Genomic DNA, 26,971 nt, shown 5'->3' with positions numbered 1-26,971 from the left:
CTGTATCGGGAGTTTCTCGCGTTGCTCTACGATTTTCTCGTTAACACTTTTACTTTAATTATAATAATTTAGAAGTTGATTCATTAATACATACTAGTGATCTAATTCAGCGGAATAATCTAAAAAATAATCTGAGTATCCCCAAGCGACAGCAAACAACATTACCTTGGTTCTGTCCAGCTACGTCGTATTTGTATACTTTTAATGTTTCGCTCAAATTACGTGGAACGCCGGGTATATAAACGCACAAAATGAGTAATAATTCAAACTCCTTGTAACGAAGACAAAGGGAACGCCATCGGTGAAAATGCCGGACGGAAAGGGGAGGTAGTGGTAGGAATGCATGAATGCTTTCGCAGCAAATGACTCTGGAGTCTCAACAAGCTGCATTCTTTTTTCTTTGCATCGTCCAGAAACGGTGAAGATGCGCCCCAGAGGTGATATAAACTTTCTTTATTATGTTTCCATGGAGATCCTGTGGGAAACCTGAGCACACACACACAAAACAATCAAATTTTTCATACAGTCAAACGTGCGAACAATACAAAGCAATACCAAGGCGTAAAAAAAGGTCGAAGGTCACACGAGGCATGCCGGAACGAGGCACTTCCGCAACCAGAAGTCCATTTTGCTTGCAGTTCGTGAAACCCTAAGCCTGGCTGAAAAAAGCATGTCTCTATTTTTTTTTATTTTTTTTTATTACGCGCTAGCCTTCGCGGTCTGCTGCGCGAAACGTCACGAACGGACAACATTTCTTTGTTAGGCAACAATTTCCGCTTCCACTCCGCAAACGCGCCAGGAGGCGCGACAAAACAAACCCGCTCTTACTGCCAGCCGGCCCGTGCAGTGAGCCTTTCCACACGTGCCGAGAATCCCGCAACGACTGGAGATCGCGTATAGCCTGCGCCACCTTCGCGATGCAGCCGAGCATGCATCGACGACGGCACCCTGACCGCGTGACCGCCAGCCGCGCTCGCCGATCGCGTTGCCACGGCAACGCGTGCTCGTCAACACTGCATGCCTGCTGGCCGTCCTCGCTGGCAACCCGCGGCTTCGGCACAGTGGCCGATGTCCGAGTTTGCATGAGGTCCTCCTACAGCAGCCGTAGCCGAGATGTAGCGGCCATGAACCGCTACATGACACTGGGTCCGCTCGGGGACGGCACCTACGGATCCGTGGTGCTCGGACAGCGGCTGGACACCGGGGAGAAAGTGGCCATCAAGCGGTGAGTGAGTCATCGTGGGTGTGCACCGCGCGCGAGAGCGTCGTTGTACACATTGACGTCCTACGGGCTTGTGCTGTCTTACGCTTCCTTAAGCCGTATCATACCGAGTGCATCGCCGATGTCGCGCTAGATTGTCCAGTTGAAAACAATCTGAAATGCTAACTAAACCTTGTTGCATTAGTTGGGCAGTCATACAGATACCGTGGTGATTCACGGTAATGAAAGGAACTCGGCGCTAGGACTCAAGCGAAACACAATACGAAGCAGCCGGAATATTTCGTCGGAAAGAAAAAAAAAAAACTGGTCTGAGTATGCGGCTGGCTTATATAAGTGCGCTATGCTTTCTTGAAAGTTTTAGGAGGCTAAACTTGGTAAAAAGAAAAATAAGACCCAAGGCCCGATCGTCACTACGCGGCCCCTAACTAAACAATGAGAGTGACCCCTTTAAGGTGTCGTTATCGTTTCAACAGCGCAATATGCAGCCTTATTTCACCGGTGTGATCGCTGTGTACTTCAGTGTCCTATAGGCCTGCTCTGTCCTTGCATTTTCTTTAACCGCATTTTACCGCGTCTATCATGTATATCGCACGTGAATACCAAGTTTAAAACAATCTGAAGCACTAACTGCTGCTCGTAGCATTTGTTAGGCAATGAGACAAATACCGGTGGGATCACTGCGTTTTGGCATTCTATGGGGCTGTTCGGTCGCTACCGTTTCTTCAACCGCGTATTATTCCCATGGCGTTGAACATTCTGGACGCGACTATTAAGTTGAAGATTATCTTAAACACTATAATTGAATCTTGGATCACGAAGTAGCAATGAAACAAATAGTGGGGGAAAGGTTTGAACAGATTTTCCTACATGTCGTTCAATTTCACATACCTCCAACAATATCTGTATTTATACTCAGAAAGCCGCATAACATATGTTCAATTCTTGGCATAGCGTGTTTAAGCTTACGCTGCTTACGCTGCTTACGCTGGCCTTTTCCATCCTCTTCAATTCAACGCACTCGAATACAATGATTCCGGAGCATCGAGCAACTTTTCTGTCCTGTCTCACGCGTTGTTTCTAACAACCGTGTTTCTAGGGGTTCTGCGTTAACGCGGCTGTGTGCTTTTATCGTTTATCGGTGCACTGTTTCGTCGCCACGCAGTTTCGGCGGTGGTTCTGCTCCGTCTTGTGCCGCCCGCTGTGTCGCTGCCGCCGCGCCAAGCGTCACTGTCACAGTTACACGAGACATGTGGCCGGCGGAGTGACGCGTTAACCGTGAAAATCGTGACCGAGGGCGCATGACTTTTTATCTTCCACACATTCCGCGCAGAAGCGCTCGAAGATATCTTCCGGTTTGTTGTGCTACCGCAGATGCACTTGCGCGGTGGCGACAGCGTTGTGCACGTGCTAGCTAAATTGATCGTTTCCTTCCTGAAACTGTCAGTGATTGCTCTCTCTCTCTCTCTCTCTCTGTCTCTTTTTTTCTTTTTTTTTCTTTTTTTTCCCTGGAGCATTCGTTGCTGAGGCCGTTAGGAGTGTTCGTATACGGCCTGTTCGTGTCAACGGAGTCACTCTAATGACTCCACGCTACAAGCGAACATTCGTTGCGGTACTCGCCAGGAAACTTCAGAGATGGAGTTTCTTGAGGCGAAGCGCCACAGCTCGCCAGCAAACTCTAGCGATGTGCTTCTGGCGTTTCCGAAGGCGGAGCGACAGCTTCTGACGCGATAGACGAAATCGTTGCGCGCCAGTTTATGCTGGTACGATCGATGCGCGTCCGTTTTAAACCGGAGCAACGGGGACGCCGGTCTTTCGACCCGCCAACGTTGACTGACCCGACGAGCTCACTCGTAAGGCTGCAGTGCTCTGTGCGGTGATCGATTGCTTGAAATACAGATGCAGTTGGTATGATATTTCGGGCTGCATTTCTTTAAGCCGCATAACCTCTGTACTTTTCACAGCGAAGCAAGAGAAGTAGAATGTAATAACGTGCATATTTTACGCCTTGACTTACTGTTGTGGACGCGTGCAAGTCACGAGCCCTCCGTGTCCTACCGGGCGCTTAATATTATTGGCCAGTAGACACAGCACATTTTGGTGGCCTCTCGTGGCCAAGATGGGTATGAGCCATTGAGTCATTCTCTCTTCATTTGAGAGAGAAGGAGAGAGAAAAGTAAACTTGATTACAGGCGTATTAGTTATTGAGACCCTGTCAGAGAAGCTAGCATGGAGGCCATGTGGTCGCAACGCGGTTAGCCCACTCTGCCAGTATGACTTGGCATTTTGGGTCATCAGTCTTGATCGCACGCTCCCAGGCCTCGAGCGTGAGAGCTTGCCGAAGAATCGTTCTTGTTGGGCGGGGGTTTGATGGGCGCCCCCAAAATATGTGATCTGGGCCTGCAGTTAGGTTTAAACTCTTGCTTAGAAATTTCAGCCAACCTTTTGGAGCTTAGCACGGATCGAGTCTGTACCCGCCGTATAGTCGTGGCCTGCTACCGGAAGAGAATAGTGCTCGAGAACGGATACGCTCTGCGCGAATCATTGTAAACTTGAGTTAATTCGCGATATGTGAGGATGGGTTCAAGCCGGCCATCCGGGTGGAGCGATCTCACCTCCCAGTTATCTGCTGCTCGGGTGGCTAGTTTAGATGCTTCAGCATCAGCTGGCACCCACATTAGACGGATAGTGTCCGCGGAGGCTTGAGAAGTCTGCTTGCAATGGGACCGATTGCCCCAATAGAGTAGCTTCTGAGCCTGACACAACGAATTTAACATCAGGTAGGGACGCGACCACGGCAATCGCGGCCTCTTCCGCCTCCACAATAGAGGACGTGTTGACCGTGACGGAGCTAATGGTCCGACCGCAGCCGTCAACAGCAGTGATTGAGCAACGGTCATTGCCCGCGCAAGCGGCGTCCACGTAGATGGACAGTTTGTTTTTAAGACCTCGATAGAGAGAGTCCACCCTGGCTTTATGTCGATCCGTGTTGTCCTTTCCCGTGTTTACGGGGAGAGGAGTGGCAGTAATTTTCGGCGCGGGTGTTATGAGGAATTCAGCAGCGACGTGGGATGGCCAAAACGAGATTGTACCCTAGGGCGCAGAGTATTTCCCGTCCTGCGGCAGTTCCGGATAGTCTGATCATCTGTGACCATTTCTGGGCTTCAGTAATTTCCTCTGCCGTATTGTGAATACCAAGAGCTAGCAGCCAATCGCTGTTGGTCTATTTTGGCAGTCCAAGGGCCTGTTTATAGACTGTGCGGCTGACGCTGTTGATCTTGTCCAGGTCAGCTTTCCTAAGGTGCAGGTATGGGCACACTTAAGCAATCCTGCTGATTTGACAGGCCTGTATTAGTTGTTGTGCTTCTTTCTTTTTTTTCACCATGCCGCTCATTCGACACCCTCCCGAGGAGGTTATTTAGCTGCCTGGTTGTCGTCTGAACTGTACTAATCACTTCGTGATTGTGCGTGTTCTGTTACACTCATAGTCCAATTATCCGAATTTTGGGCACTGGCAGGACCAGGCTCCCGCCTGCTTGTGCGTGCATGTGAGAAAGCATATCGCAGTCTGAGCTCGTTTTCCTCTCTTCATTTGATGTAGTTTTCGCTGTAACGTTTCTTGTAAGTTCTTTTTTTTATCAAGGCTCCAGCGCAGGCTTTTGGTGTCGCATTTATTCTGGTGTAGGCGATGTTTATTTTTATAACGTTTTCCATGTCTCAATATATGACAATCAGTGCTTTCTTTCTTTATTCACAAGTGCTTTTCTCGGTGCCTTTCTCATACAGTGTTTTTATTTTCTACGGCGCAAACCATTTTGTGGTCGAACCATATTGTTCGTACTAGGTTAAATTACAAGTTGCTCCTCACATCTTTAATCACTAATTTAAAATTCTTTTGTTTTGTCTTCTATCGTGTGATATCTAGTGCTACTAAGTGTTTAATTGTGTATCTTTGTGAGATAAGTTGTACTGATTTCTGTCCCACTTCCCCCGCTATGGTTATATATCCTCTCAAAACCCCTTATCCAGTGTAGTGTGCATTGCCTACAATATATACAGCATATATTTTTCTTAAATTGACTCAGAAGAGATTACTCGAAATACTCATCCTGGATATGAACTCCCGAGCGCCTGGAACTGTAGAGATATGATTTACCCATATTCCTGTTATCCGCTGTCGAGAAATTTTACACTTATTTGATATAGAGCTCCGTGTTGTTACAGACGACGGAAAGCAACCTTGAAGTGTTTTTCGATTTCGTTGAGACTGCATCAAACTCCAGTATGCAGCAGCAAGATGGCGATGTACTGCACGTAGTTCCATCTTCATATCTGTGTTTAGGCAGCGAAATGTAGCTTTTCCCTTAGAAAACATGAGGAGACGGTTATTTCTTCCTTGTACATGGATATTCAGCTTGTGGCATCTAACCCTGGTGCTTTAATTAAAAATAAAAAGTAACTTTCACATTCGTAACATACCAGTCGTCAATAAAAAGAAGCTTTAAACGTGACTCGGTCCCATACCTGTATTCGGGTCCCAGGAGGATATAACACCCTCATCTCAGGGCATTATATAAAAGTGGTGGGGGGGGGGGGGGATATTTATTCTATAATAAACGAAATAATTTAATGAAAGTTCGTGGCGTACGTTGCCTAGGGAATCAAGTTGACCACATGCATTCGTTACATCATGCGGAGAACTGCCACGAAGCAAGTCCGCCATAAATGTCACGGCTTGTCCTACAATATCCAACTGGGAGCGCCGAGAAATATTCCATCGAAAGAATGCAGCTTGTTGAAATGAGTGCGTTACGCTTTCATGCATGTTTCGTGCACCTTCTTAAGGACACCAAGGAGCAAAAAACTGGGACACTATCGTCATGAGTAATTACTCCGGTATACCTTGCTCTAATCAACGATACTGATGAGTAGATTATATCACAGTAGCGCTCAACGCTTCTGACAAGCATTGGGCCTCTATATGGATGCTGCACCGTGACTACTTGGAAACTTAACGACGCGAAAGAACTGGTGAAAGGTGAAATATCCATAAATTACTTCTTCTTTTCTTTTTCAGTTACAATAACGAATTCCGATGTGTACGGAAACTTCCGTTAAGCAGCTAAGGAATCTTTCCCTGATTTTTTTCCTCTCACGCTGCTTCTTCATCATTTCTTTTCTGTCTCTCTGTTGTCTAGCTTTTATATATATATATATATATATATATATATATATATATATATATATATATATATATATATATATATATATATATATATATGTATGTATATATATGTATATATATATATATATATATATATATATATATATATATATATATATATATATACACACACGCGGTGTTTCAGCGAAGACTTTCAGAAATTTGTAAAGGTTGTCTGCGGTAGGTAACACAATTCTAATTGATGAGCTGGTGTGCTCGAAGAGGCGGACATTACCTGCACAAAAAATTGGAATGCATAATCGACTAATTAACACCGATTCACCAATTAAGGTTCTTACTAATTACCTTATGGCCGATATTGCAAATTACAAATTCTAGCCCTTGAGTTCGCAAGGCGGATCCGCTTGGAACGAATTATCAGTATGACACCAGTTTCTACATATTAATTCCTGAACTTTGCGCAGAAATGCATTGGCGTCCCAGTTACTTTCTTAACAAAACGTCGTTTCATGCATTGAGGCACAAAAGTGACTGGAACCTTAAACATGAAAGGTCACCCTGTGTAGAGGTAGCTACTCTCATTCCTGACACATTGCGATGTCATCAGTGAAGGCTGTCACCTTAACAACACCGCAACCAGGCAGTTGGAGACCGCACACGTAAGGGTCTTTCAGTACCGAGCGCATAAATGGTTCGATGAAAGGTCGCCCTGTGTATGTAGCTATCCTCATCCCTGATACAACATGATGCCATCGGCGTAGGCTGTAACTTTCACAACACCGCTCTCACTACCGTGCGCAGAAACGGCACAAACCAAGCCAACAAGAGGCAAATGTCAACGGAGCCACGGTTTGAATAATCCCTCGTGTACGCCACATTAAAGAACCTGCAATATTATTCTGGCGATATCTGATATTCTAAAGCAATTATCTTGTGAACGTAGCAAGTTTCAGAAAAACTAGAAAGATTTATGAAAAAATTTTGTCTTTGGAACGGGTCTTTTAATGTAACATTTACAAAAACAAAAACGGAGAAAAATATATGTGCAGTCAGGCGCATTTATCTAGCAGATGTATCGCACCACAATGCCCCCTTCATTACATTGGCTCGAATCGTCGTGAAGTCAACAAGATTTCACGTTTATTGCGATCGCAATTTAACTGACACCGGAGGCGCCTTCGAGCCGTCGGTGCCGCTGCCGTGCTGTACAGATACTGATGGCGCATGCGCAACCTGCGCGCGAATTAGTTAGTAGGTCCCCAGATACGGAGGCGCATGCGCTTGGCTCCAAAAAAAAAAGAAAAAAAGAACGACTGAAGCCAAGTGGGTGCACCGCCCGCCCCGTTCGGCTTAGTCGGCTTTGTCAGAGCGATGGCAGCGTTCTGGCTTCCGCTGTTGGTATTATATTGGTGGGGCGCAAACACATAGCAGCGTTCCTTCCAAGCGGTTATGTGCATCGCCCACGGTGATGCATACACCGATCTGAGCAGAACTAATAGTAAACGTCAAGCTAAATCCATTTAATCTTCTCATTGGGCGCCCACAAACGCCGTTAGTTTCCCGTCGGTCTCATCTCGTGTACCGTCGATGTGCGACGTCTGCAACACTACCAGCTTGCTCCTCATTACGCCAGCGTTTTGAGACGCCTGGTAGCTGCTAGGGTGCTGTTCCTGTCGAGCAGCAGGACTTGCGCGCTGCGCCGCTTCAACGTGTCGTGCTCGCGTGTAGTTAGAACACCGTCTGAGGAGTGCAAGCACAACGTTACACCTCGATATCGCACTGTCAATGCTTCAACCTACGGGCGATAGTGCCAGTTTTCTTTTTATCCTTTCGGTTTATTCATATTTTTCTAGCCTTTGTCATCCTACCGTTACTGTCAGTTACTTTCACTGCCGTTATTCACTGTTACTGCTCATTGTCAGTTACTGTCGTCGTTTCCCTCTTCTGATCGGAGTTCGATGATGTCATCAGTCTTATTATTTACGTAATATCCCTGCGACATCTATGCTTATTTAGACCTCATTTACTTACGTATTACCTGCTCTGCTGCAGCATTATTACTGCTCGAGGAGAGGGGGCGGGAAGTGGCGGTTGCATTAACCAACGAAATCACATATACCGGCAGGCTGTATGATTGTGAAACACGTAACACAATAAATGCCAGAAACAATCCAAAATCAGAGTTTGCAGTCGAGTGACGAGATGCACAGGCAATTGGGGATCTCCGCCAGAGGGCGGTGACTTTGCGGTCGACACAAAAACGTAATGATGATAATGGCGACGATGATGATGATAGTTCATCGTCGGGTATCTGCTTGGTCGCGCTACTTGCCCTCTCCGGCGCACTCTATCACCTTACCTCTCTCCACTAAGGCGGGTACCCTCTGCAAACTTTTCTCAGTGGCCCGGGTGCTGACGTCAGAATATTATTTTAAAATATAGTTTCGGGTTATACGGGCCATGCATAACGACGAGATCTGATTACAAGACGTGCCGTGGTGGGAGGACTCCAGATTAATTTTGGCCACCCTTGAATTAACACAGCAAGATGGACGATTTGGCGACTGAACATATTCCTAGGGGTGGGCAGCACTTGTTTGAAAAAAAGAATAAACCGGTTGTTAGTCTGCGCTCGTATCGTTCACTTCCTTTTGTCCTTCGTCCGGGTTGCGCTGCCCGCCCATAGGAATGGGTTCTTTAACGGCTACCTAGATGCAAATACGCGTTGGCTTTCTTTTTCTTTTTTTTTTAAGTTTCGTCCCGCATAGATATGCGCGGCCGCAGCGGTCGGGTTCGAACCCGCGACCACGAGCTGAGCAGCGCAATATGCCATAGCCGCTAGGCAACCGCGGCGGTTGCGGTGACGTCAGCGCTTGCTCCACCCAGTCACGGCGACTCCCTCTCCTTTGGGGATACCGTTTCAATACTTCCCCGCCTTCGTCAACCTTTCAGCACAAGAATCACGCAAGAACTAAAGGTAGAAGCGCACGACTGAAGCGCCGGCTATCAAGTGAACGTGTATTTTGAAGAGAAAAAAAAAATCACTGTTAAAGAAAACAAAAATAAAAAAATATGCCCACTTGTATTACGCAGAAGCAATTTCAGTGAAAAGGCATAGCTGGCGAAATCTTGTGCCCAATACAAGTGCGCATATTTTTTATTGTTTATTTTTGTTTTCCTTAAGCCTATCCTTCAATATTGCTACGGAACAGTATTTCCAATAGCGAAGAGGCGAGCGGTGAGAAGACGACGACGACGACTGGAGGCTAGCGCGGGCTGTTGCCTCTTGGCCAAGTGCGGCGTATTCCCTTGTAAATATACTTGTATATAGCTTTTCGACTGCGTCTTCCTACGTAACAACATAAACGTTCAGTTGATATGGTCAGCACTCTCGTCATGCTCTTCTCCCTTTAGTCGTTGTGTAATTTTCGCACTGAATAGTTAACGACGAACACTTACCAACTTGCTCAGTTCACCATGTTTCCCTCCTTCCTTCCCCCGCCTTGGCCACTGCGGTAAGTGTACGACATGCCCCACTTGCAAAGCAGAAGCCTCGAGGGGTCGCGGTTACGCGCACGCTGCAGCCTCCCAATATCGATTTCACGAGGTGTGATTGTCAAAATTCGTCGTGCCACAGATCCGCGGGTAATCGAAATCTTTTTTCATGTGCAAACGTTGATATGACCTATATAGAGCGCCGGCTTCGATTTTCCAATTACAAAGAACCCCCTGAAATCGGAAGTCTAAAGGAAAATAATTGAATTTTTTTATTATAGTCGATGGCAACCTAATAATTGCAAACAATTACAAGCTCCGGCTGGCTCGGCTCTCTTCCAGAGGTGAAGGATATGTACACTGCATTTTAATACCCAACCACTTCTCTACCACCAATGTTGCCCACACCTTGTCTTTCATTCTTTACAAAGTTATTCCTCGGAATCTTGAGAACGGCAGCCCGCAAACTCAAGTAATGGAAAAAAACACCGACAGCGCATATTTATTATGTTAACTCTTCTCAGACATAAATATTAAAAGTGCAAAACGATAACAGGAGATCGACCTACGCAAGAGGCCGCGTCTCTACATGAAAGCTGGCCTTCGAGCATAGCGTTCGCCGCCAGCGCTTCCAGGTAAACGTTACGGTTACATAAGCTGCGGTTGCCGGGAAGCATGAAACCAGTCAGGGGTCTTTGAATGCTATCGCGTCCCACCCATAACGGCGAAGCTTAAGCGTCCTCCAAATTTTTTGTGGGTGGAGTTTGTAATTTTGTCACTGGCTGTAGTGACTACGTGCCACGTATCACCCACGACCCCATGGTTGCCACGGCAGATAGCATGTATTCAATGTAACCGGGCCATTTATTTCTAAAACGCTATTTTTATATGTTACTTAAAACTTTTCGTAGAAGCATCCGGTAGTAACAACAACGTTTCGTCGTTTAGTTCACCGACAAGACCGTACGTGAAAATCAACTACGGGGGCCGTATTGCGTCAAAGTAGCGATAAATCTATAGTATTCAGTAATTATTTTCAGAGCACACAAGTTACGTGTACACAGTTCAAATTTCTGTTCACATCACCCTTAACCTGACTGCCGTTCTCGCCGCATATAACGCTGCTGACACCTTTTGTTTTCACATGGTAGCGGGGAAATTTCGTGAGCTTTTCATATAACGTTTCTAAACAGACAGGAAACGAGGATTTAGCCATTTTCGGTTAACCACTAATTAACCCACAAACTTTGTAACTTTTTTGCTGACGTCGTGTTGAAGTTTGATAATTTCGTACGTTAGCTGTTCGTAAGCTCCACGCCGGAGAACTGACTACACACAGTGTAAAGCCAGTTTCGAGTCGGTAAACACGGCTCATATACCAGGACCCTCTGCGTCTATAAATTGAAGTGTTCTGCGCAGAGCCGAGAATTCTACAACCGTAGACGTCGTGACATGTGACGTGTTGAATCGCAGAATCACTCCTCTTGTCGGTACAAATACAGCGCCGCCAGAGCTGGTCGATGTAGTCGATGCGTCAGTATAGATAGATACGTAGCTATATACTGTAGTCCTCGTGTAACAGGAACAACCTCGAAATTATTTTCCACTGGCTTTCCTGGCCATTGCGAGTCCAGTGGAAATGGTCACGCAGACAAAGCTGCCCGACAGTCACACATCGAGAACACAGCGTTCACATTCCTCTTTCCAGGACAGACGCTGCAAGTCAGCTTCACCACCTGGCACTCACGCTCTCTTTAACAGAGTCGAACATGCCAAATATAAGGTGCACCAGGTTACACGAACTTCGCTCTAGCTCCGACCTCCATGCGGGCTTCACCCACGTGAGGCGCATCGCTCCTATGTATGCCAGCTCTGGCTGGGAGTGGCTTTCACGAAGGCGTGCGCTACTTTGATTGGACTGATTAGTGCTGCATGCGACGTCTGCGGCATCGAAGAGAACATCGAAGATCTACTGTGTCACTGTCGTCGATTTCAGTCGCAAGGACGAACACTATCTATTGCGTTGCGACGACTGGACGATCGGCCGTTGTCCGTGCATTCGCTGCTCGAAGACCGTCCCCATCGCTCGTCTGCCCGCAAGGCTGTGAAGGCACTTTTTGTCTTTCTTGAGGGCGACTGGCCTGTGTGAACGTATTTGACTTGGTGGGGCCCTGCGCGGTCGTGCGCGAACTCGCCGCGTCTTTTCTCCCTTTCCCCACCCCCAGTGTATGGTGGCCAACGACACGCATTTCTGGTTAACATCCCTGCCTTCTTCCTTTCTTTACTCCTCGTAATTTGGCTGTACGGCACTGCTAGCGTTCCCTCAAAGAGAAACTCGGTGAACGGTTCTGTTATCCCAGGACACCGGGAAATATGCATATAACGTTTTCGAACGCATCTCATCGCGCTGTCAGCTTCGCCGTAAAACTTAACAGCGGGTGACCCGGAGTTTCCGGCACTAGTGCCGTGTGAAGTCGTGGATTCGGCATCGTCTGCTTGGCGGTACTATTAGAGCGTGTTTATAAAATCAGGATCACACCGCACTGTACACAGAGACCAAAATACTCTAACTCCCTGCATTTTTACTTCATTTTTATTGCAAGAAGTGACAGCAAAACTGCGTCATGGCTGTGACGTCATGGCTGTGACGTTATGACTGTGACGTCATAAGCACTGAAGAACGAGCGCGTAATTTCAAGAGGAAAGTTTAGCCTTCAAATTTCCCCACTTTCAAGAACGTTCTTTTTTTTTTTTTTCAGCCTAACCTACGGGTGTTGAATGGCCGCATTTCCAATCCTAAGTGATTCACTGTTCCTTTTAGACCCCGAACTGATTTCGCGCTTCTTATTGGTGACGCTTTATGACAAAAGGTCACACAAAGCACATATACGCAGTGCATCACGGAGACAGCCAGCGCTCTCATACCATTACCACCGCCACCGACGCTCGGCTGATTCCTGTTGGAACCGGAATCCCGTGGCAGTAAGCCCGCAACGGGGTGTTTGCCGTCTAGCGAAGCATGTGTGCCTGTGTGTTTGTGCGTGTGTTTGTGTGTTTGTTAGTGTGTGTGTGTGTGCTTGCTTGCTTGCTTGCGCTCGTCCGCCAGGCCGCACACAGCTACGCGGAGATCCTGGCATGGCCGGGAGCTGTCCTTGGCACCGACGAATGTCGTCAACGTCTCACGTGCCGCGTGGCTTACTCTCTCTCTCTCTCGCTACGTCGCGCGTTCTGTTTCTTCGTGCTTGCTTCCTCTTCGCCGTTTTTGTTTTTCTTTCTCTCAAAAAGCCGCGCCATGCTTTCTTCGACTGCGCTCGTCGCCGTAGCACGGTGACGTCACGCGAGTGCGCGTGTATCCTGAGCGTCGGGATGTTGCCGGCGCTTGCGTACGCGGGCGCGTGGTCATCGCTTAAGGGCTTTTCAAATGTGGGCCATGTGGGTATACGTCGTTTACCGGATCTCTTACGGCCTTGTTGATTCCGTGTCGAATGAAAGAAAGGACGACTTCGATCTCGAGCCGCGTTTGTTGTTCCGGAAGCGAAGCGCAAATACTCAGAGGGGGGGGGGGACAATTTGTTCTTGCCGGCAGATTTCAAGAAAGCCGTTTGCACGGCACGCCCCAGCCCGCCAACGACCCACAGCGTGGTCCTGGTCTGCCATGTGGCGAACAGCCGTTTCACCTGTTCTGGCATCGCGTTTATAAATATGCATCGATGTGCGTCTATAGGAGTCAAAATAACATTGAGCAATTGGATGTTACCTCGTACCTGTCGGTGCCACTGTGTGTGGCTGTCGACGCGAAGGCAACCTAGATCGCAAGATCAACACAGATTTTGTTGCGTTTGTTCTTTGCCGAACATCATATCAATCCTCGTCGTTTAATCGATTGACTTTGAGATTAAACTTATCGGAACGTTGGTCACTCGTTATTAAAGCGGCATATGTTCGTTTTTGCGCGATACCAAGGCGAAAAGGTGAATTAGTTTTATATTGCCGATTCATTTGGTGACTCGTTCTTCAAGGCTGTGCATGTACGCGGAGGCAGGGCCGACCCGAAACCTGCGAACCTATTCGATATGACAAGCCTTTCCGCTCCTGCGGACATGATCGTACATTAGGCTTTCGTCTCTGAATACGGATATACATTAGGAGTATACATGGCAAAAGACTCGGGCAATGAGGCGCCCGAGACGCATGGCTCCATCTTTCTCTAAGTGGGCCTCCACTCGACGCTGTCCAAGTGAGCTGGGAATCGGAGATAAAAAAAAAAAAAAAAAAAATCTGCCTATCCACAAAACGTCCCATATGAAAACGCTTATGTTCTTTACGTTTACTCTATGTTTCCTGGAGGTCGCACGCGTAAACATCCTTTTATGTTTCCTACACGTTCAAATTCGGCCACTGCTTTTATGTTTCCTTCATGTGTCCGTCCTTTATGTATTCTTTGCGTTACCGTACTTTATGTATCCTAGATGTTGAAATTTCGCGAGTGCTTTTGTGTCCCCTTCATGTGCCCGTCCTTTATGTATCATTTATGTTACCGTACTTTTTGTATCCTAGATGTTGGAAATTTGGCACAGCTTTTATGTTTCCTACGCGTGTCCGTCCTTTATGTATCATTTACGTTACACCAATTGGTGTATCCTAGATGTCGAAATTTGGCCGCTGCTTCTATTTTTCCTTCATGTGTCCGTCGTTTATGTATCCTTTACGATATACCGTACTTTGTGTACCTATATGTTAAAAGTTGGTAACTGATTTCATGTTTCCTTCATCGGTCTCTCATTTATTTATCCATTACGTTACAATACTTTGTGCATCCTAGATGTTGAACAATGGCCACTGCGTTTATGTTTCCTTCATGTGTGTGTCCTTTAGGTATCCTTTACGTTGCCATACTTTTTGTGTCCTGGACTTTGAAATTTGGCCACTGCTTTTATGTTTCCTTCGTGTATCCGACCTTTATGCATCCTTTATGTTACCACACTTTGTATATACCAGATGTTGAAATTTGGCCGCTGCTTTTATGTTTCCTTCATCTGTCTCATTTATTTATCCTTTAAGTTACCGTACTTTGCGCATCCTAGATGTTTCACAATGGCCATTGCGTTTATGTTTCTTTCATGTGTGTGTCATTTACGTATCATTTACGTTGCCATACTTCGTGTGTCCTGGACATTGAAGTTTGGCCACTGCTTTTATGTTTTCTTCATGTGTCCGTCTTTTATATATCATTTATGTGGCTCTATTGATAAAATCCTGTATCCCGTATTTTATGTAGAGATACGTATAGCTATCAATTGCGATTTCATTGATATAAGAAAATCACCTAGTTGGGAATCTCTTCGTCAAATTTCAGCTATGTTGCAATGAAATTCTATTGGTTCCTGCAGTTTGAGTGCATGACCCAATGAGGTAATCGAACTGCCCAGGAACTTGTATGGGGTGTCCCAAATTCACGCAAGGCTTGAATTTTGCGTCATTTTGGCGCTAAAGTGTCGCCAATGAAAAAAAAAGGAAGACAGCGTGACAGCTGACAGGTCAGGGTTCTTAAAATGGAACGCTATACGAAACAACAACTCATTCTTGTTGTTGAGCAATATTTTTAATGTAAGGAAGGTTTTGCAGATTTCCCGTTTTGGTGATCAGAATTGGCAGCCAAGATCATGCTATTTACCGCCATTTGACTTTTTTCCTTGGGGTTGTTTGAAGTCCAAGTTTTATGCGAAGCCCACGACCACCCACGCCTTTATGGAGGAAATTGAGCTCGTTATGAACGAACTTACGCAAAACGGTCATGGAAAATTTCAACAAAAGAGTGCGTATGTACAAACAAAGCCGTGGAGGCCATTTACCCGTTACGCTATTCCATACGTAAGCTTGTACTTTATGAACGATTTAAAAATTACCAGTTTTTAATCATAGGCCTGTGTCTTCTATCAAAATTACTTGCGTGAATTGCGGGACGCCCTATAGCTTTATTGCCGCATAGCTGAAATATGCCACAGATATTCCCAACTGCATCATCTTCATATGTCGATCAAAGCCTGATTGATAAGTACATTTTTGAAGGAGATTATTTTCTTTTCTTTTTTTTTCCGACCTCCGATGCTCATTCATTTGTGCAATACCCGCCGTGGTTGCTCAGTGGCTATGGTGTTGGGCTGCCGAACATGAGGTCGCGGGATCGAATCCCGGCCATGGCGGCCGCATTTCGATGGCGGCGAAATGCGAAAACACCCGTGGTACTTAGATTTAGGTGCACGTTAAAGATCCCCAGGTGGTCGAAATTTCTGGAGTCCTCCACTACGGCGTGCCTCATAATCAGAAAGTGGTTTTGGCACGTAAAACCCCATAATTTAATTTTTTTTTTAAATTTGTGCTTCACCGAGCGGAAGACCACCGACAGAGGGTGCCATGCGTCTCGTTGCCTTGAAAGGAGTAATTTTGCCAGCGCTGACCGTTCGCATATATGTCGTTCTATGCGTCTAATATCGTGTCGGGGTTGGAAGCTAACCAAATATCGGTATAGGCTGCTTTGCCTTAGGAGCCCACGGTAAAGCCACAAATGAGACAGTGCTGGGTGACATGTGTTAGGCCTCTTTTGAAGCCAAAGAAACGTACAGCAAAATTAGTTTTGAAGGAAGACTCAGGAACATGGATAAAAATAAATGGGCGGCTAAAGTGCACAAGTATCTGTACCTGAAAAGCGTGGATACAGAAAGGAGGAAGAGGTCAAGAACGTTGGCAATCAAGTACATCGTGATTGAAAGTGTAAACAGACAGCGGGAGTCATCAGAAGGAAAGTGAGAGAAACAAACAGCAAATTGGATGCGAAGAATGGAAACAAAAATAAAGACCATGGATATTTACAAGAATGGAAAGAAAAGAAAATTGAAAGGAAATATCTGTACGACAACACAAAGGTCAGTGACTTGCTATTTGAGGCTCGAGCTGGTTGCCTAAGGATAGGAACATACCGGAGCAAATATTCGCAACAAGATGAGGCATGTGTATGCTGCAGCAAAAATCCGGATACCACTCAGCACATCCTAATGGAACGCGAAGGGATTCACCCAGTGATAATCGTAGGTAACTTAGACTTTCCAGAAGCGCTTGGTTTTAAAGAGGCGGAAACATCAACTGGTCGGCACTCGAGATACACAAAAGGCGTGTTAAGTATTGGTGAAAAAGAAATGCAGGGAAAAAATTGATACGACCGGATCTGTTAAAGGCACATGTATTGATACAAGGTATAGACAGAGAAGTTTTGATGGAAAAGAAGGTTATGGAGATGTATACATATATGGTAGAACGAAAAACATGTGCAGTATAAGTGATTAAATCAAGCAGGTCAGGTGACTATTTGTGACCGCCCCGCTTCAAAGGGGATGCCAATAAATCATCATCAGCAGCAGCAGCCTGATGTCCCGCATTTGTGGCCACGCACTGTGTGCTGGAATGCTTGTTGCCTGTGTGGTCAGGCGCACATTTGATTAGTACACTGAGCGTGAGGTGGCGTTGATATCCTCGCGGCACTGTAAAGTAATTTACACCCTTAAAAATTATTAAGAGCGAAATTACGTCTATAACTCTAGACCAGTACACCCTTCTTGGGTGTAACGGTGGGAATCATGCTCAGAACGACAGAAAGCTGAGCTAGTTGGTAATGATTCATAATGCAAAGAAGTGGACAACACGAACGCGTTCGTGTTGTCCACTTCTCTTGTGTCCGTGTCGGCATGACCCCCCCCCTCCCTTCTTTGCATTGGGAATTATGCTCCGACTTACTTCTGGCTTACTTACTTTTAGGGGTGTAAATTATTTTACGGTGGGAGAGAAAGTCTTCGTGAGAAACCTGAAACCTCCGGCGTTATTTCCACGGCGCGTTGGTCGGGGCGGACAGCGTTTGCCGATTGGTGACGCAGCCGAATGGCACTCTACATCCATTCCAATAACACGTGGATTCTCAGCTTTCACAGAATTGATTCCTGTATACGTTATGTGCCATTTACGTCGAGTAACCGTGAGTATACGCGAGTAAATACGATGGCGCTAAAGGGGCAATAAAAACATTCAATTAAGATGTCTGCAATAGTGAAAATGCTCACTCTTGCCGTGAGCCGAGGCTTGATGAACTTGGGAAGGATGGAAATGCAAAAGAGGGATGGCGACGGCCACCTTAACGTCCACGCAACTAGCTTTTCGTGACTTTTGACAGCGCCTGTTCGAGCCTAGTTAATAATTGCCCAGTTCTAAAGGAAGATCACATTGCATGCTCTAAACGAACCAAAGATTCCTCTTAGAAAGCTTTGAAAGCATTTCCTGCTCTAGAATGGTCAAATTACCAGAAATTGTTTTACAATGCGTGACGCCATGCTGACGTAGCTGGGCTGCCGTGTGAACATGCATATGAAAGAAAGAAAAAGAAAGTCTGGCCTTCTTTTCATATCGCACAAATGAACTCTTTCCCGGCAAAAAAAAAATTGTTGAAATAGAGCTAAACTATATAAATTCTGGTGTTTCACCTTCCAGAACCCCGATCTGATTATGAGGCACGCCGTAGTGGGGAAATAATTCTGATCGCCTGAAATTTTTTATACCGTCCACCTAAATATGAGTGCACGAGCGCTTTTCGCAGTTCGCCCCCATCGAAATTCGCCGCAGTAGGGATCGAACCCCCTACCACGAGCTCCGCGCGGCGCAACGCAGCTGCAGCGGCAGGTGGAAAAATAGGCTTCTGAAAGAACATTTTGTCACGTCAAAATCGTTTTGCTTTCTTCGACGGTGAGCACTTTTCGCCGGATAATCACGGATATCGATCTGTCGTTTGGCATGATACGCTCGTATACGGTATCCGAAAATTCTCCGATAGGCAGTTTTAGCGAAGCGCTGCATATTCGCTCCGCTCACACTTCACGAGCACCGGCACCGGGCTCCATCAGCTGCGTTGATTTCGCTCATTTAACAAGCGCAGACGCCAGCGACGCATTCTAAGCTTGGCTAGCTAGAGCTTATCTGTAAAACACGGTTTCTCTCAGCTGTAAAACTTCTCAGCGGAACGTGGGCAGCGTTCTATACGCTCTGCCGCCGGTGTGAGCGTTGTGCGCAGGCGCATTAGTGTTTCCGCTCGCGTTCCGCTCCGCGGCTGTGGGCGAATAGGACACGCCGGTCTGAGTGGAGCGGACCGTAAACGCTCTGCTAAAACCGTCCAGTGTCGTTGATTCTGTGGCGAGAGTCTTGCCTTTGTCATATTGCGCGCGCAATGCGAGTCTTGCTGTACATTCTAGAATTCATGGTTACGAAAAATATATTCTAGAATGTTTAGAAGTTTATGAGCTCGAGCAGTTATTCTGAAAAGTGCTGTGACTCGTGAATAAAATATGTTGGACGCACATAACCCGTGATTCAGATTTTCGACGACCAAACTCTAGCCGGGCACAAGTGCTCCCGGTTAGATTTGTATAGTTTCGATATTGTCTCGCTCTCCGCCTTCACTGCAACGTGACAATATTTTAGCCGTATAAACTAATTTGTTGGCTCTCTTTGGCGCTGCTTTAAACTTGCGTCTAGGTTTAAGGCGTCGCAATGCAAAAAGTGTTCCCGAGCTCAGTCGACAAACTTCCTGCCTATTCCAGGAGCAAGGTGCAACTAACGGTAGTCCGGAGCAGACAACCGTCAGTTGCAATATATATGTATGTAGTGTGTGTGTGTGCGTGTGCGTGCGTGTGCGTGTGTGTGTGCGTGTGCGTGTGCGTGTGCGTGTGCGTGTGCGTGCGTGCGTGCGTGCGCGCGCGGAGAGAGATAGAGAGATGCGCTGCACACATCAGTGACGAATGCGTCCCTCAGCCATGTTAGACCTTGCAAATAAAGCAGCACCTTTAGTCAGCATTAAAACGTGTTCAGTCGCAAAACACCGTGTGCTCGACCTTCTAAGAACGTGTCACAGTGCCGCATGATGAGAGACGTATTAGCGAACTTCGGTGACGAAATTATATGGAGGTTACCGGGCGTAACTCCATTCTTCATCGTCATCTAGAAGACGCGCACCCTCACTTTTTATGAGTGCGGGTGCGGCTAACGCGCCAAGCGCGTCAAAGCACTGGCTTGTACGAGAAAAAATTGTAATGTTGTTTTATTTTGTATCTTTAGGAATTACGTTTGTGGCGATGTGCGATGGTTTATTTGGTTAGTGCTTGTGCCAGTTCGAGCACACAGCGTTGCACTTGATACAATAAATACCATGTAAGGAAACAAAAACTGTGTATGTGGCCTAATGTTTCGGTCATCAGGCTTCTGTGCTTGCGGAATCGGGCTGGAAACCAACATTCGGACATGTATTTTTCTTTTTTTTCCTTTTTTTCCCTTTTTTCCCCTTTTTTCCCTTTTTTTTATTGAGTGACAGCTTCCACTCGACGTCAGTGTGCCCATGTGGAGTGCGCTCGCCGCAAGTCGACAGTGCTTACAGCCTGACACTAAAGTAGAGAGAAGAGGCTAATAAAGCTTCGCCTTTAAAAAAAAACAAAAAAAAACAACAAAAACAATGACAAATATACACTTCACGTTTCGCCTTTGGCGGCTCTTAGGTTACTGCAGACCCCATTTTCATGGGAGGGAATGCAAAACGATGTGAAAGGATGGGACGTTTCTGCTTGGCTCTGCCGTAAAAAGAACGTTGCGTCCAAATTGCGGTTCTCGATCCACGTGTAGCCGAAGGCGAATTCTCCGTGTGTGTGTGTGTGTGTCGGGGGGGGGGGGTATTTTGCGTCCGCTCTGCTTGGATTCTGTTCTCTTATCACTATTCGTACAGTGTGATCGATCCTAGTGATAACGTTGCCGCGGAGTGGTGTGCGAGTCGATGAGCAAGAATGAAGAAACGGGTGAAGTAGAGTAATCTTTACGAAATCTGGACCCTGCCGTTCGGTATCACCTGTTTCGAAACCATCGAGCTCGCACCTTGCACGAAGTTATACGGACGGACCGAGGATAAAGCTATTTACGACCCGCACCACGCTATAATACTGTGTTCGGCACCGAAAGCGCATTCTAATGCATAGCCTTGATCGCTTGCGGAATGGAAGAATACCTGTATACGGTCGCCTCACTCGCGGGATAGTGACAACCCTTTGCGACCACTTGTAGTGCCAGGCGCGGCGTTCATTAAAGAAAATGGTGAAACCTTCCAGGCGCTACAGAACTTGACAATCGTCCAGCCCTTGCCCGTCACGTAATCGGCTTCCTCTGCGACATCTCGTAGCCTTGTCCTTAACGGAGGAATTAATGCGCTGCTACGGTGCGGGGATCGATTCCCTCAGGCATTATTATCGTGTACGCATATATATGTGCTACTGCTCGCACCTTCTTTTGACGGTGGCATCCGCTCCACGCACTCCACTATTCCGAGCGGACGTTCTGAAATAAAAGCGATGACATCTGTCGCGGGATGCTTAGGGGGCTCCTGAGGAAGTTGGTAGTTCTGCGTAAATAGAGCGGATCCAGCGACAGTCTCTCAAACGCGCTTGTTATAGTGTTCAGAAATGAATAGGAGGGCTGCTTGGTTGGCCATTGTTGCTCTAAAGGCAGCGCACTTGCTAACACAGGATGGAACAAAATTTTTTGTGCGACTTGTGCGTCTTTGTCCATGTGCTAACAATTACACCATCTTTAAGACACTACTGGTTGGTGTGCGATATGAGTGCGATATGGGCATATGAGCGTGACATCCGTTTCAGTTCGTTACGAAAGTGAATCAAATGAATTAATAACTATTTAGCGAGCGAATGCATGAATGAGCGATCAAATGCATGACTCGTTTTTTTTTTGTTTCTTTGTTGTTTTTGTTTTGAAACAACTTTGTTGTTTTCGAAGCACTATTCGTTTACCATGAGTACGAGTAAATGATTCTTCTCAAAACCAGGTTTAGCTTATCTTTTTTTTTTTTTTTTGAGAACGTGTTCTGGTGGTTGTACGCAAATTACGACGTTTCTTGCACGCACTCTCCTAATACACAGCTCCAACAGTCACCACGATGCCGTTGTTTTAGAGCTGCAACTACTATGGGAATTTTCACTTCCCGGTGTGTCCCTAACCGAAACTGTCATCACAGAGTCGTAGAGGCAACGACAAAATAAACCTAAAATATTGATTGAATGAAGGTATCGCATTGATTCTTCTTGTTCTTCTTCTTCTGTTTTATCTGATTTTTCCAACAGCAAAAAATTATTTACTCTGGAGAAACGATAGCACTAACAGTTAATGTTCCCGTAGTTATACGGAAATATTTCCTAAGCAGTTGTACTAGGATCTAGCGGGTAATGAACGATGCCACAAGACCGTTTGAAGTGAAAACGTTCGACGGTCACCTTTTCATTCATTCATTCATTCGTTCATTCGTTCGTTCATTCATTCATTCATTCATTCATTCATTCATTCATTCATTCATTCATTCTTATTGAGACAAGGACCACACAACATTATGTATATCTGTAATTCCGGCTCAGCCAAACGCTGAACGTTCTTCACATACTGAGCTTATTCCGAGCCGCTGTGTTACCTCCTGATTGGAAGCATTGAAATATCCCGTCCTCCCTGAAACAAGCCAGTGAACAAAAAATTGCGGCGGTGAATTATTGTCATATTTGGTGTGAAAACATATATACGCTTGAAAGGGAAGAAAGGAAAAGCAAGGAGCAGGCTGGCAACTGGCCACCCGGAAGGGGCACAACACATTCCTACTCTTCAGAAAAGAGGGTAAAGGAACATACGTTTTAGGGGGGGACCCTTCTTCCTATCTTCCATTCCTATAGAAATGGAAGGTAGTAAGAAGGGAAAGAAAGATGCGAATTCGCCAAGTGTCTCAAAAGAAGGACCTCTGGTCGAACTTCCGAATTTGCGTCTCCCACCACAAACACAATCTCATTGCGAAACTCAATCTTTTCTTAAGTTACGCTTCGTTAAAAGCGAAACAGCGGCTTTTACCACCACAGGAGGCTGACTGATCCTACGGAAAAACGAAAGGCAGTTCCCGCACCACCTTGAAGTGATGTCAAAATTTTTTACGCCGTTTACTCGGTTCCATTTCATTGTCTGTCGACCGGGGAAGGATCTGGGTACCACCTTTAAGTTCACCGAAGACGCAACCATGTGAGTTTCAAGAGCTTCTCCTGCGCCTAAACGGGCCACTATGTTATCTTCAAATCCGTGACTAAGTTCCAAATCCGAAACCACGTTGAAATTTGTGACCTCAATCAAACGTAGCGACATTGTGACTTTGACGTAACAATGAACGTTTGGGCTTCACTTTCTCCACTAGTAACTAAGCTGTTTTTCGCCCAAGGAATTAAAACGCTAGTTCCAAAAGAATGCTTTCTCAGGATCCGTTTTAAGTGACTAACTGAAGCAAAGCGGACAGTTGGACGAGCTGGCAGACGTTGATATCTGAAACAGCGCAAGCGGAACGGAAGTTAGATGAGCGTATGCGCGTGCAAGGTTGGCCTTTCTGTATTTACTTCACTGATTTCTTTTTTCGAATTAAAAAAATTCAGCTATCAGTCAGCGTCTGTCCTCATCACGTCAGTTTTCCTCCCGTTCGCACTGTTTCAAATTTATTTATTTATTTATTTATTTATTTATTTATTTATTTATTTAGCATGCTTCCAAGGCCCGAGGGCATTACAGGAAGGAGTGGTGAATAAAAATATTTGCACAGCAAAAGAGAGAAACAAATACAGTTTAGACAAGTAAAGAAAAACAAGTTAACAGAAGGTTTCATGAATGGCAGTCTTGATGCTGTTGATGTCGGTGATGGTGGCGAGAGAAGCTGGAAGTATGATGGAAATATGAAGACGAACCGATCAAGTGAGGCCTATGGTCAGGTCAGGTCAGCTGCCACTCCCGACGTGGGACTAGCCGGGTTACGCGACGAGTTCGCGTCCTCGCTGGACCTGCAATAAAGTTTCTTAAGTCACTCATGGTCAAGTTGCCGCTTGCGCGTCACCTATAGCAAAGCTATAGGAGCCACCGCGTCTGTACTGTAATCGATTGCAAATTACAAGAAAAGTGTGAATCCTTACTGTCACTGTAAGATTTAAAAAAAAAAAAAAAAACGTCGCGACGACTGTTGCGCGACCTCTCGGCTATCGCACACACTACGCGGCTACTGCCTCCCTTATCAGTGTTGACCGCATTCCGCGAGCTCTCTCATCCATTCAGACCAGGTACGGGAGCGCCTCGCGCGACTGTCACGCGCGTTATAAAGAGCGTCGAGGTCTTCCTCCTTGCTCGCTCCCAGTCGCCTCCCCGTATATCTGTGCGCCTTCCATACAAACTAACCCCCCTTCGTTGGCAAGTGGCCACCATACGCCGCGCACCTCTGCGCACTGCCTCATTAGCATCGCTATCGATGATTGATCGCGAGCGCGTATATTGTTTCGAACGGGGCTGCACGCGTGATCGTGTCGTCACTAATGCGCTCGCCATGTTCAGCGCGGAAGCGACAAATGATCCATATATATATAGAGTTCTATTAGCGACGCGTCACCTTATTGAGACAGCTGCTCTTTCTTGACACTTGAATCACCTACGATATGTCTACCATTTCCGCGAGCAAAGCGTTTTGAGTAGCGACTCTTGAAAGTGTGCAAGTTACATTTGGTAGCGCACCGCGATCGGTTTCATTGATTGATTGATTGATTGATTGATTGATTGATTGATTGATTGATTGAAACGTCTCGGAGCAGCACCCTGGAACTGCAGAGGCGTCCTAGTGAGCAGCTGCGCGCTCACTTCGGGAGGTGAAATGAAAAAAAAAAAAAAAAAAAACGTTCACGTACTTATAATTAGGCTCGCGTTAAAGAAGATGGTCACAATTAAACCTGAGTCGTCTACTACGGTGTACCTCGGCAAAACCCGATAATTTAAATTGTGACTACTTAATGGAATGGCACCCTTATTTGGTCGGATGTTCACCTTTGCATCTCGTCTATAGCTTCTGGTGCAATTAATGGTTGATCATTGTCTCACGTAGAGTTTTAGGTAAGGCATAATCAATGGTTTTGTTGTGTACTTTCTTCTTTTGTATAATGCATGCCGGCCGGGAGGACCCTGTGGGTTCGACCGGAGGAGTAGGCGATCTACCTACAGCCTACTCCTCCGGTCGAACCCACTGGTCCCTCCCGCCCGGGCTGCTATAATGCTGCTAGGACGACCCTCTACCTTTCTCCCTCGACTACCCTCTCTCTCTTTTAATCCCATCCCCTCCACCCTGCTGGCGCTGAGCCATGCTCCCGCATGGGTTGCAGAAAATAGTGCTAGCCTTTCCTGCTTCCCCACAAGAACCACTTCTCTCTGTTCTGTCATTCAATATGACTACATGGTGCTAGTAGTCCTCGTATATGGGCTCTTAGTGATATGCCACGAATGTCTAAAAAAAAAATTGGCTGGAGCGCCAATTTTTCGGGTGGAAGCTAGGGCCCACGTTCAATACCTGCGTCATTTCGTATTCGAGCACTTAATGTTTAATTTTATCTTCGCCGCGACGACCCACGATGATGGCAAGTTCTCGTTGCAAACGAATCAGCTTGACCGTGGCGGAATGTGACTTTAACAACTGCTCTTTCCAAAAAAAAAAAAAAAAGAACGAGACATTGAAGACAGAACATTTCTCACAGAATGTCATAAATGTATATGGCGCATCCGGTCAAGCCTGCTCGAATACTGCTCGAATAATAACAAACGACAGTCTAAAAAAAAAGAAAAAGGAGACAAAATAAAAATACAGTATATAGCAGACAGTGCGTCGGTAGAAAGATGAACACTAAGGGCAAAAGGCGTAAAAACAAGGTTATGCCAAACCAACGTCTTCGTCTCGGAATGACGTGGCACACAAAGCCACTCCCGTTCTGCACACATGGAAAGATATGCCAGGCAGCTGATCATAGAGTACTGCAGACGTCCTATCTGTGTCTGACGACAGTACAGCGGTACACCGCCGACAGGGAAGTGATGTGTGCACAGTTCTGGGTAGACTGTACAATCTTCGGCCATCCGAACAAAACATTACTGCGGGAAACTTTCCAGTGGGACACATCAGATAGCGTGTAAGCATTCTTTCCAGTCGCTCATCTTTCACTCGTGCGACGAATGATTTGAGTGGCCGAGTTAATTACGTACAACATGGCTCACTGTGTCGAGCATGACGCACTGTGGAGCGAGTGTCTCAATGACATGTTGTAATTCTCTGATTGGTGAACGTAATTAGGCGGAATTAAATTTTATTGGACGGGATTGTTGTAACCGAAATTAATTTGAATTTGGATTAAGTAATGTAGCATGAACTAATATGCATTAGCCTCATTATTTATCGACTCAAGTAATGTAATAGTAATTAATGTTAATTAGAATGAACCCCTCTTAAATGCCTTTAACTGAACCTGATTAACATTGATTCACATTTATAACATGATTGACATTGATTAACATTAACATTGAATCGAAATTAGCGTTGTGTATTTTAGGCGTCCTTAATGAATCTTAATTACGGCTAATTAATTTCAACTTTACCACTCTTGACTACGCTAAATAACTTAACCTGTATTACTTTTAATTAACCTTACCATTCTTAACCACTTTCAGTTAATCGTCATTACGCTTGAGTCGTTTCATCGTGATTAATCTGGGTTAGGTTTTTCTTCCTCATTAGCCTTAAGGATTCTTATTTCGCCTTAATTAACTTCATCGTATTTAATCTTACTAGTATTTTATTAACCTTAATTACTCTTCATACCTCTCCAGTACTCACTACATATAGACAAAATCAGAACTATCAGTAGTCATATAAGGCATTCTCGTACACCCCCCCGTAGGACCCCATGTATAACCATGGAGCGCATCGTGTCACGGACGGACAGACATATTTCCTAGGGAAGTAGCTAGCCTCAGGAATGCTTACGCATTGAACGTCCCAGGCCTGTGCTACCAAAGGAACGCCACGCAGAAGGCTATATTCGCGCTGCCCAAATTTCTGGGGTCTACGAACCCATGCGTGATAGACTTTAAGAGCCGGCCTGCTACCTCTG

At 45.9% G+C, this 26,971-nt stretch overlaps 1 protein-coding gene across 2 annotated transcripts in view; it reads left to right on the top strand.

The window, feature by feature from the left end:
- The first annotated feature begins 933 nt into the window (after positions 1–933).
- LOC126528033 (serine/threonine-protein kinase ICK) overlaps positions 934–26,971 on the top strand; it is a 60,226-nt gene continuing 34,188 nt past the window's right edge. For both annotated transcript variants that reach the window (XM_050175882.2, XM_050175883.2), the window contains exon 1: positions 934–1,225. In XM_050175882.2, the coding sequence (XP_050031839.2) occupies positions 1,083–1,225 (143 nt within the window). In that variant the 5' untranslated portion in view covers positions 934–1,082. The remainder of the gene's footprint in view (positions 1,226–26,971) is intronic.

Source organism: Dermacentor andersoni, chromosome 9, assembly GCF_023375885.2.
Source record: "Dermacentor andersoni chromosome 9, qqDerAnde1_hic_scaffold, whole genome shotgun sequence".
Lineage (NCBI taxonomy): Eukaryota > Metazoa > Arthropoda > Arachnida > Ixodida > Ixodidae > Dermacentor > Dermacentor andersoni.
The sequence above is the reverse complement of the archived record's forward strand: the minus strand, read 5'-3'. Positions and strand labels throughout refer to the sequence as shown.